The sequence below is a fragment of the Mytilus edulis genome, chromosome 13 (genome assembly GCF_963676685.1).
Source record: "Mytilus edulis chromosome 13, xbMytEdul2.2, whole genome shotgun sequence".
NCBI lineage: Eukaryota > Metazoa > Mollusca > Bivalvia > Mytilida > Mytilidae > Mytilus > Mytilus edulis.
In genome coordinates this window covers 11,183,221-11,196,394 of record NC_092356.1, presented here as the reverse complement: position 1 = coordinate 11,196,394, position 13,174 = coordinate 11,183,221, and the positions used below count along the sequence as shown (strand labels likewise).

The 13,174-nt window shown below is 31.4% G+C and overlaps 1 protein-coding gene across 2 annotated transcripts in view; it reads right to left on the bottom strand.

Moving 5' to 3' along the window:
• Nucleotides 1-13,174, bottom strand: part of LOC139500951 (pre-mRNA 3' end processing protein WDR33-like) — a 40,400-nt gene that overhangs the window by 5,009 nt on the left and 22,217 nt on the right. For both annotated transcript variants that reach the window (XM_071289879.1, XM_071289880.1), the window contains exons 13-15: nt 12,820-12,909; nt 2,553-2,741; nt 958-1,092 (exon numbers count right to left, since the gene is read on the bottom strand). In XM_071289879.1, the coding sequence (XP_071145980.1) occupies nt 958-1,092; nt 2,553-2,741; nt 12,820-12,909 (414 nt within the window). The remainder of the gene's footprint in view (nt 1-957; nt 1,093-2,552; nt 2,742-12,819; nt 12,910-13,174) is intronic.

Below are 13,174 nucleotides of genomic sequence, written 5' to 3'. Positions count from 1 at the left end.
CCCTGCTTGCATAATATATAAAGTTATAAAGGGACATAACTGAAGAATGGTAGAAGTGATGCTACACTAATTTGTACTTGTTTTGTGGTAATATGCATGGTGTACAAGTTTCATAGCATTTGGTTGAGGCAAACTTAAATTAGAGAATTGATACCAAAAACTAATTTTCCATTTGCATTTTTGCAAAGGGACATAACTCTAGAACAAAAAAGTGAATTCCAAAAATTCAAACTTTATCTGTATTTTGTGGTAACAAGCATTATGTATAAGTTTCATAACATTTGATTAAGACTAACTTGAGTTTGAATACAAAATAAAAATTCAGCAACTTTTCGGGTCATAACTCTAGAACGGTTAAAGTGACACCAGCAAAATTGAAACTTGATCTATATTTTGCAGTAATTAGCATTGTGTACAAGTTTCATAGCATTTGGTTGAGACAAACTAAATTTAAAGAATGGAAATAAAAAAAAATCAGCAATTTTCCATTGTAAAGGGACATTACTCTAGAACCGTTAAAGTGACACCATCAAAATTCAAAACTGATCTGTCTTTTAAGGAAATAAGTATTGTGTATAAGTTTCATAACATTTAGATGCGGCAAACTAAAGTTAACGAACAAAAACCAACTTTAAGACATACAGACGGAAGTATGTACGTACAGACAGACAAGAGTAAAATAATGCCCATAAATTACAGATTGACAGAAAGATGGACAGTGAAAGGTAACACATAATGACTAGGGCCAGACTTAAGAATCCAAAGGTTTTATATGTGTCAGTTCCTCTAAGGTGTTTAGAAATAAGAAGTTGTGGTATGAGTGCCAAAGTAATTTATGTGACGAAGTGATGTTTTGGATATTGGACCAAGTACAAAACTGATCTGGCCTTTACTAACTCTGAGATTTTTGGACTCAAGTCAAGTTATCAGGTTTCCTAATATTTATATACTAGTTACCTTTGTTTCTCCCTTGTCTAAGCTGTTTCCCATGTCTGTCACCCTCTTCATCCTTCAAAGTTTCCAAGTTGAAATCCCCAGCTGGTTTAACAGAGGGTAATTCCAACAAACTTGGTAAAGGAGCCTTGGGTTTTTCTGATTCAAAAGAAAAGAAACAAAAGTCAGTAATGAATGCTACTTTACCAATTGTGTTTCCCAAATATAGCCATACAATGAGAGCTACTAGTAATACACCCTCTTCTTGCTTTCCCATAAAATACTATACTGTAAATTATTGCATTCATTTATTATTTGAATGTTTGAAGAATGAACAAAAATGCAAGTTTTACTATTGAGATTTAGGAAAAGCTATATACATATATATACAAAAGATATCATAATGCAAGATCTTATTATTGCTATACTCAAGGATGTTCCTTATGTCATAACTACAATTCTGTTCCCTTTACACAAATGTGACCTACCAAATAAGAATTATTACCTGGTTGTACTTATATAATTACATGAGCAACAAGACTGGTGCCACATGTGAAGCAGGATCTGCTTACCCATCCTGAATACCTGAGATCACTCCCAGTTTTTGATGGGGTTTGTGTTACATGGTCTTTATTTTTCTAAATAATAATATGTTGTGTTTTTTGTACTACTGTTTGTTTATTTTTTTTTTTTTTTAAGCCATGATGTAGTCAGTTTATTTCCGATTTATGAGTTTTGATGTCCCTCTGATATCTTTTCCCCTTTTTTTTTCGAGGATTTGCATTTAACACAATAATAAAAACCTCTCTATTATTTCTGAATATGCAATAACTTAAATGGAAACAGGAGACCAAAAGTAGATATAAAGCACACAGTTTACCTTACCATAATAAATTTGGTACCAAATTATAAGTTATATATCATTGTTGATAAGAAAAATGCCAAATATTTGAGAAAAATGTGATGAAAATTTCTTACAATTTCAAAAGAGTGAATAACATACATGTATGGTTTTACATTAGTAATTTTTGGGGTCCTTTATAGCTGCTGTTCAGTGTGAGCCAAGGTTCCATGTTGAAGACCGCACTTCGACCTATAATGATTTACTTTTATAAATTGTGACTTGGAAGGAGAGTTGTCTCAATGGCAATCATACCACATCTTCTTATATCTATGTATGACAAATCTGAACTCATGTCATGCATTATACTTTACTGATATAAAAGCTTGGTTGCCAGGATCAAGAAGCCTACTTAAAAAAAATGTACTGGAATGTATAACTGATGGAGACAGAGGTAGAGCATGAACAAAAATTTAGAATAAAGCTAAACAAAAAAAATCTTGATGTTTAGGGTTTCCTTACTTAAACAAATATGGAAGGTAGACAGGATTTTTCTTTTTGTTGTGCTAAATCATCATCTTGCTATATATTCTAGTAAAATGGAGGTTGGGAGTGGGGAAGGACTTCCAAAATCCTGTGACAACCAACTTCTTGGAGATCTCTTATATATGCAAATGGACATAAATATCCAACAGCCCATGACCAATAATTAAACTTTATTTTTACACTCCCCCATCCATTCTAATGGAACAGCCTTACATTTTTTCATTGCCCTTACCATCAACTTTTTCACCAGATATTGCTGGTGGTTGTTTATTACTTCTCCACGCATGAACGAATTCTCTGTCGATGGGACGGGAGTACGGTATCTTGCGTCTCTGATTCTGTTCTCTATGACTGTCCTTTAAGAATTGAGCGTCTGTTTCCCAGTCTAGACCTGGGATTGATATGTCTTGTTCTGACATATCTGTAAATAAAGAACAAAATAACATTCATCATCTGACATATCTGTAAATAAAGAACAAAATAACATTCATCATCTGACATATCTGTAAATAAAGAACAAAATAACATTCATCTGGCATATCTGTAAATAAAGAACACAATAACATTCATCTGACATATCTGTAAATAAAGAACACAATAACATTCATCTGACATATCTGTAAATAAAGAACACAATAACATTCATCTGACATATCTGTAAATAAAGAACACAATAACATTCATCTGACATATCTGTAAATAAAGAACACAATAACATTCATCTGACATATCTGTAAATAAAGAACACAATAACATTCATCTGACATATCTGTAAATAAAGAACACAATAACATTCATCTGATATATCTGTAAATAAAGAACAAAATAACATTCATCATCTGACATATCTGTAAATAAAGAACAAAATAACATTCATCATCTGACATATCTGTAAATAAAGAACACAATAACATTCATCTGACATATCTGTAAATAAAGAACACAATAACATTCATCTGATATATCTGTAAATAAAGAACAAAATAACATTCATCATCTGACATATCTGTAAATAAAGAACAAAATAACATTCATCATCTGATATATCTGTAAATAAAGAACAAAATAACATTCATCTGACATATCTGTAAATAAAGAACAAAATAACATTCATCTGACATATCTGTAAATAAAGAACAAAATAACATTCATCTGGCATATCTGTAAATAAAGAACAAAATAACATTCATCATCTGATATATCTGTAAATAAAGAACACAATAACATTCATCTGACATATCTGTAAATAAAGAACACAATAACATTCATCTGACATATCTGTAAATAAAGAACACAATAACATTCATCTGACATGTCTGTAAATAAAGAACACAATAACATTCATCTGGCATATCTTTTAATAAAGAACACAATAACATTCATCTGACATATCTGTAAATAAAGAACACAATAACATTCATCTGATATATCTGTAAATAAAGAACAAAATAACATTCATCTGACATATCTGTAAATAAAGAACAAAATAACATTCATCTGACATATCTGTAAATAAAGAACAAAATAACATTCATCTGACATATCTGTAAATAAAGAACACAATAACATTCATCTGGCATATCTTTTAATAAAGAACACAATAACATTCATCTGACATATCTGTAAATAAAGAACACAATAACATTCATCTGATATATCTGTAAATAAAGAACAAAATAACATTCATCTGACATATCTGTAAATAAAGAACAAAATAACATTCATCTGACATATCTGTAAATAAAGAACAAAATAACATTCATCTGACATATCTGTAAATAAAGAACAAAATAACATTCAATCAGGACTATTCCCAAAATGATTGCAGTGAAGACAATCAAATTAATTAATTGTAGGTTTACAAATCTATCAAGTTAAAAAGATTAAATCCCAAACTACTGTAAAAGCAGAAATTTTCGTTGGGGATTTATTTTCGTTTATTTCTTGGATAGGAATTATCCACGAAATTAAAACCCCAACGAAAATTTAACTGTAGATTTACATTATTTTATGATCTGACAAAATCTTATTGACATTTATATATGAACATAAATGCATAAAATGAAATATATAGGTTAATTGATAAGACATCTATATTCAAAGGTTTTCTTTAAGTCAGGTGATAATCCTAATCCTTTGTTTGTACAGTAATTAATAATCATCAAGAACTGTCAATCAATGTCATTTAACAGCCTAGTGTGTCTGTTACTATGAAATGCAATTATTGATTTTTCCCAATGGTGAAAGTTGAGATCAGTTTTATTGAGTATTGTCGATTATAAAGTGACATTTACATAATTGTTTTCTTAACTTAAAAACCATGAAAATTAATCCCCAAGAAAATTAATGTTTATACAGTAACTGTATATAAAATTGAGAAAGGAAATGGGGAATGTGTCAAAGAGACAACAACCTGACCATAGAACAGACAACAGCAGAAGGAACACGTTCTCATCTAAAATTAGAAATTCTCATATGCCACTTAACTTATTTTTGTGTGAAAAGGCTACAACATTTGGGATTATTGATATATTTCGCGTTAAAAACTCACTGTATAGCATTAACAATATTTGTTTGTCATCTTTTGGCAAGATTTGTGATCTTTCTTTGTAATTGCGAACCAAAATTTCATCATTTTATCATAAACCTTTTTCATAGAATGCTAGAATGAACTATTTTAACACCAAGGAAATAGTTCAAGTAAATAAACCTTAAAAAGATACTCATTCTGCATTTTTGTTATACTTTTATGTCATTTTTGAAATATATACATAACATAGCATTTACCCATCTTTATTTCAGATGTTTCAATGAAAAGAATGCTAAATTAATTCTTTTTTCTCTTACTTGTATTTGTCAGGTCTGTATGCCTGCATACCACCCTGGTGTATGCTAAAACCTCACTGTATGCGTATACTAGAATTTGTCAGGTCTGTATGCCAGCATACCGACCTGGTTAATGCTAAACTCCCACTCTATGCATATACACGTATTTTTCAGGTCTGTATGCTAGCATACCGACCTGGTTTATGCTAAACTCTCACTCTATGCATATATACTAGCATTTTTCATATCTGTATGCTAGCATACCGACCTGGTTAATGCTAAACTCTCACTCTATGCACATCCTAGTATTTGTCAGGTCTGTATGCTAGCATACCGACCTGGTGTATGTTAAACTCTCACTCTATGTATATACTAGTATTTGTCAGGACTGTATGCTAGCATACCGACCTGGTGTATGTTAAACTCTCACTTTCTGCGTATATAAGTATTTGTCAGGTCTGTATTCCTGCATACAAATCTGGTGTATTTAGAACCTTTAATATATATTTATTTTGGCATAGTTAAGGTCTGTATGCCTGTATACGAACCTGGGATATGTAAACCAATTTTTTTTTTAATTTATTTTGGCTTTTTTTCTGCTAGGTACTTGTATGCCTGCATGGATTCTAAAATTTTATTCTGGATTCATGTTTGTATTGGCAAGTCTGTATGCCTGAATGCTAAGTATTTACTGAGTAGTAACATTTCTTATTTAATTATGTTTGCATACCTCCCTGAGAAAATAAGGAGATGTGTATGATTGTGAAATGAAAAGGTTGAATTACATGGATGTAAGGAATTACTTATGTTTAGCCTTCAACTTCATTTGAATTTGAAAGAAAGCTCTTAATTCTTAACTGCAACACTCAGGGGTTAATTCCCGTATACAAACCCGCTTTTCAATAAACCCTTGTAAAACAATGGAATTCATGGGTTTGATTGTCGGCATACCAACGTATAATCCTATACCCTTTGGAACATAAAAGTTTGCATATTTGTTTGACATTTTCAGTTCACGGTATTCTTGCATACAACACTGGTGTACGGTGAAAGCTTATTTTTCTTGCATGGATACCGATACATACAAGCTTTAATTGCTTGTATACCAATCTATGTTTTATTGAATTGCAGTTTTACATACATTCTAGTATTGTCAAACCAAGCTGGTGATCAGTAAGCTTGTGTTATTGTGTATGGTTTGCCCCAGTCTTAAATGTCTGCATATTTGGTGGCACTTATTAGATATTAAGCAAGCTGAATGGTTTGCATTCTAACCAGCCTTATATTGTATTCATATTTTGAATTGCAAAACTATCATTTTTCATCATTCTCTAAGTTATAGACTTCAAGAGGGGCGAAAGATACCAGAGGAACAGTCAAACTCATAAATCGAAAATAAACTGATAACACCATGACATGAAATATACAAATTAAAGTACACAAGAAACAGCATAGAAAACAAACACAGTCTGAGCAACACGAACCCTAACCAAAAACTGGGGATGATCTCAGGTGCTCCAGAAGGGTAAGCAGATACTGCTCCAAATGTCCAACAGTGGCACCGTCGGGTTGCTCATGTTTTTACAAACCCGATAACTAGCTTTATACAGTAAGTCAAATTCATGAAAAGGGAAGGGGATTGTAGTTATGACGTGAGAAACATATCCGATATCATCTGTGAAACGGTTATTCCATAACGGTCAACCAACTATATACTATGGTAACAATTGTGTATACACTGGAGTTGTAAAAACAAATCCTTCAACCAGGAAAGCCAAAGAATTGATGCCTTTTCTAGTGAAGCCATGCATACATTATTAGCAGGAACAGCAAAAAGACTGGTGTTGTTCATTGGTGTCATAGTTTTCTAGGAAGGCATTGGTTTAACCTATCCAGTCACTAAGAAGTGTTACAATTAAATTCATAAGCAACACATAAATAGTTACATAAAAGGTATAGCCAATGTTTGAAAAATGCTGAAACGAGAAATGGAAACTACATATTATATACATATACATATGGGAGTAAATATTTTACACTTCACAAATTTAACAAGGTTTAATGTAATTTAAGGACAGCGGTTCATAGCACGATTTTGTAAGAACTTTTTGCATTGATCACTTATATTGGTGTAGTAGCTTGAAGTAACAATTAAGTTGCGATATAGATTATAATGAAGTAACATGTTGTTTTATAGAGTTGGAACTAAGTAACGTTTTGTATTGGAATTTATAACTGTGAACCTGGGCTGTGAACCTTTTAAATATATCATATATACATGTACTTTTATATGATTAAACATGTGAACATTAAACAGACTTCGTTACTAGTATATAGACTGAAGTGAGCCTATATATATATATATATATGGTGAAATATTTAATAGCTATTTCCTAATGTAAACGGGCAAGAAGGATTAGATCCCAGATACATATATCCAAAATAATGACTGTCCAAAACACACAGAACAAAGACCCGTTTAGCGTTACATTTATATCACAATTACTGATTTTAAAGTTTATATGAACTAAGGGTTCTTTATAGTGGTTGAATTGAACTCGTTCCCCTTGAAAAACAAAGTGTCGCCATGCATGTGATTGATTGAAGATCAATGAAATATGTCATTTTTCCAATTTGAACACTCTTGACAAATAGACAAGATGCAAATTATTGCAAGAACATAGTGATTTATTTAAGTACTTCATCTTGACAGTCGCTGCATGATTTTCAAAAAAAAAATACCTTACAAGGCCAAGACGACCCCCTACTGTTCGTCAGTGGTTGTCTTAAAAGTTTACATTACAGCAATTTTGCGCCTGTCCTAACTTGTAGCAAGGAACCTCTGGCCTTTTATTTTTCTTATAATGAATTTTGCGCAATAATTACATGCTTTGTAAATGACACAAAAATGAAACAAACTACAAAACCGGCAAGATACAGACATTAATATACTTGATTTTTTTCAAATTGTCGAAAAAAAAATGCTGCTTTTCAGAAACGATTTTTAGTGGCAGGAAACGACCAGAATGCAGGATTTTAACGCTATGAACCCCAGAGCTTCTAGGGGCCTTGAGCGGCCCCCATACCCTCTGCCGTAAGACGCTGGCGGAACACTTCCATGTCCCATATGTCTAATTTGCCAAAAAACGTACCATTATTTATGGGCCTGCTATACCTATGTATGAGTGAAATAAAAGTATCTGAAGTATCTTAAAAAAAGATCTTCATAAATTACCCTGTTACAGTATTGATTTAAACAGTCTAGTGGCGGATTAAGATATTTTCATAAAGGTGGAGGGGGTTCCAGCCAAGGTTCAGTAATTCCTATATAATCAACCAAATGTTTCCCACAAAAGGGGGACAGGAACCTTTTGTATCCGCCTATGGGACACAACATGAAAAATAAGAAATAATAATGTATAGCAATTTACGAAAAAGAAAAACTGGAAAAATATGAACCAATGGCAACTTCAACAGTCAGGCTCCTGACTTGGGAAAGGCATATTAAGACTATATGGTGTGGCCGGTTTTAACATGTGAGCGCTCAGCTTCCCCCTTTTTTTACCTGGGAAAGTTGTTTCCCTAAAAGTTGTAAGAATAAGACATGAATATCCAGAAGTTTCATAAGGGGGATGAGATAGGGAGGGCACTGCATGACTTCTTTAGAGATGGACGCTTCAGTACTGTTTCCCTCAATAAATCAACTAAAGTTTTCCCACAAAGCACTGGCATAGCACCCCCTTATATAGATTCTACCTCTTGCTACATGTGTACATGTTCAAGTCGACCTCCAAAAAAGAGGGTGTTAAATGAAGTCGTGAAAAATGTACAAAAACAGCTAGGTTTACTTACCATAAATATATCCAACATTCTGTTTTGCTTCTGGTTTATTCAAATCAAGATAATAGAGCGTATTTTTGTCCATTTTCTTCTCCGTGAGGGGAACTCCTTCATTGATCATTCAAATTGTTTACATTTATAAATGACGTCATCTAGATGGAGTGCGTGACTCCGCAGATAAATAGTCCTTTTTTCTTAGACTTTTTAATAATTACCAATACCAAGTATAAACAAAACAGGTTGTTTTGTAATCAATTTCTATTATTCTAATTAAGTGTGCTGGTAAGTAACTTGTGTAAGTCAAGGCTATCCGTCTACAAAACTGTATATCCCTCCGCCTCACGTCAGAAGGTCCCTGACGTCATATAAATTTTTGTCAACAACTTCGAACTTGGAACCTTGTTCAAATTATGATCGCCTCATTTTTCCGTAATTTTAATTTGCAAACAAAACAGATAACTGCTAGGTCAATAAAGCGATCATAGTCATGGAACTTGAGAATTGGTTTTCATTTATAGATTTACAACAGTGAACGCTTTACCGGTTTGACTTGCAAATTAACCGGCGCTTTTCTGTTTACCAACGGGAGAAAATAAAAAGGTCAGTGGTAGGCTTTTAGTTTAAAAAAGAACTTGAAATCGGCAATAAAGTAAAACCACAACTATACTGACGTAAAGGATTTTTTTTAAACACCCAGGTTCGTATGCTATCATTCAGACCTGTGAAATACAACATCCGATTCAATATTTGCTGTTCTGCATACACCAGGTGCGTATGCTAGCATACATACCTGAGAAATACAATGTATTAATTAAATGTAGACATTAGCATACACCAGGTACGTATGCTAGCATACAGGCCTGAGAAATGCAAGTTAATTTATTACAATTCAGTTCAGCATACACCAGGTGTTAAATATGCCAGATTCACGATTTCCAAGTGCTTGATAAAATAAAAATGTGTTGTTTCCTTTATTTTTCTCTTTTTGCATAAGTTTGTCTTATGAGCAATAATTCGACCTATTTGAGCACGAATTATGACAAATTACCGTTAATGAGAATTTCTAATTTTAGATGAGAACGTGTTAAGGTCATCAATAGGTCTTCAATGCAGCTAGAAATTCCCCCACCCAGAGGCTTCCTTCAGATGTTAACTGCATTATCTATAAGTGTCAGTTAAATGATAAAATAAATATTTCAACTTTTGCTTCAGATGTTATCTTTCATTCATAAATTTCTGCCAAAATTTCATAAAATTCTACAACGGTTTGACATACTCATATAGTAATTTATGTGTAACAAGCTTTAACCCTCCACAGTATCTGGTAGTTAACATAATAAAAAACAACAAGAAATAAGCATTGTTTTTGGTCCCTTGTTGGCCCCTAATTCCTGAACAGTTTGGACCATACCCCCAAAATCAATCCCATCTTTCCTTTAGTGGTTATAAACCTGGTGTTAAAACTTTATTGAGTTCTATTTACTTATACTAAATTTATTATCCAGAAACCATCTGTCTTCGGACAATGCTGATGACGACGACTACAATCATAACGTGATACCAATATACAACCAAATTTTTTTTTAATTTTTGCAAAGTATAAAAATCAGTCCATCTATGAGATGATGAGTAAAACATGGAAAAATTAAAAGAAAAATGTATTCTTCTCATGAGTTATAAACAATGCAGTATACTTTTGATCAATTTGAGTTGTTAAATTTTAGAGTAAAACACAGGCCAATATTTGAGCTGCTTCGAATAGAAATAGACATTCTGCATGTTTATGTATACATTGTCATGTTAAAGACTTTCAATGATTTTGGAATATTCAGATATAAAACAAAAGATGAATTAAGGTCTGTTTAGTAAGGTTAATATATAGACTCTATTTTCAAATAGTTACAGATAGAGATTTTTATAACCTGACCAAAAATGTATGGAAGAGAAAAATAACAAAAATAAAGAGCTCCAAGCAAAATTTAAATCTGAAAATCCCTTATCAAATGGCAAAATTAAAAGCTCAAACACATCAAAGAAGTGAATAACAACTGTTATATTCCTGACTTGCATACTGTCCAATCTTATTCAACACATCTGAGCCTCTTAATGAGTTTTTTTATTACGTGATTACCAGACTTGGGGTAATTGTAATTGTAATCGTAAATCAGCTGTAATTGATAATACAATTTTTCAAGTAATTATTGTAATCATTAATCAGCCAACAATCTGATTACATGCTATTTAATTTAATCAATTACTTTTCAAAATACACTGTAATCCTGATTACTTTTTGATTACATTCTGATTACATTGAAAAAAATCTAAAACTGTGTTTATGGTCAATAAATGAACCTTTTTGTTATTCATATTTAATGAATACTTAAAATATGTTAAAATAGTTTTGTTTACTTCAAGCATGTTAATTGATTTGTATACTTCAGTAAAAAATAAACTTTTACTGTATTGAAAAGTCATCATTAGCTTTAGTAAAATATATTGTACATATATTCACAATTTAAAGCTGTACATTATATATATATTTGATAATAGATGTTATATTCAAGTAATGATTTTCTTTAACGCTTGAATTATAATCTTTTGTTAATTTTGTGACTTTTGTCAACTTTAAATTGACAAGTAGGACACGAATTAAGGATTGTTTGTATTGCAATACCCAATTGTGTATAGCTATAGGGCAATATTTATGATAAAAGATAAATCAGACATGTGAAAATTAATCTAATGGGCAAAAATAAATTAAAAGTTGGACAAATATGTATTTTAAAATAAACACATCTTGGTAGGTATTTGGTCTGGACATATAAAATACAATGATTTTTAGTACTTATATTTTGTTTACAATTTGATAAAACAATCATATTAAAATTTTACATAGTTTTTAAGTGGTAACACATTATTTCATTCATCATGTCCATATTTTAACTCCAAGATACTGCACCTTGAAATACATATAAAGTCTGGAAGGGGTCAGAAGGTAAACAGCAAACTCTTTTTAAAGCTATATTCAACTGAAGTCAAAATAATTCAGAGAAGAAAGATGATAAAGTTTAATGGGTCATTACCAGTGAAATAATGTTCATGTATATATCATATATATATGTTGTGAATTTTTGCGGTTTCTTAAAGGGAAAATTCGCAAAAAAATAAAAATTTGATATTATGTTCATCCTAGATAAATAAGCATATTCTCAAAATATTAAAGCTTTATTCCTCTAGATAAGTGAGTTATTTGATTTTTAAAATCGACTCTTAATTCTCGGCAAGAGGCCATCTTGAACACTAATGACCACGGCTATCTGATTACCACAAAGTCCTAGTACACGGCATGACATGTCCGTTAATCAGTGTAAGTATGACTAAATATAACATATCTAATAAAATCCTTTTTCAAAAATTTCTATAGTTATATCAAACGTTTATTTATTCACATAATTCAAATGTTCTTTATTTAAATTCATTGTAATCAGATGTAATCATGATTACTTTGTCAATGTAATCATTAATTTAATCAGATACTTTCAGAAATGATGTAATCGTTAATTCAATTTAATCGTACGAATGACAAAGTAATTGTAATTTAATCAATTACATTGAAAGTAATCAGACCCATCTCTGGTGATTACTTGGCTGTTTTTATTGTGATTATTTGATTAACAGACCAAATATTTCGTAACTGTATTTTTAATTCTTTGATTATCTTGTTTAAAAAAATAAAATAAAGACTATACGATTATATTGGCAAAAAGATTATGATTATATGATTACTTGGACCAGGAGCCTTAAAGTTCATTATATACAACATCAAGACTTACCTTCCATGTTGTTAAAATCTTCTGTTGATCCCTCGTTGACACCAGGAATGGTTGACACAGATGTCACTATTGGGGTTGTGTTGTCTAAATCTACAAAATAACAACTAACTTTTACTAGAAATAAATATATAGTAAATAATAAAGTTGAGAAAGGAAATGGGAATGTGTCAAAGAGACAACAACCCAACCAAAGGGCAGAATAAATGGAATGCTAACTAAATTCCAAAACATATAGATGAATTATAAGTATAAATCATACAAGACTAACAAAATTCATACAAATGTATATAGGTACATGCACCAGGCTTACAATTTCACACACCACACATGCTTTAAATCTACAAAAGACTCATTA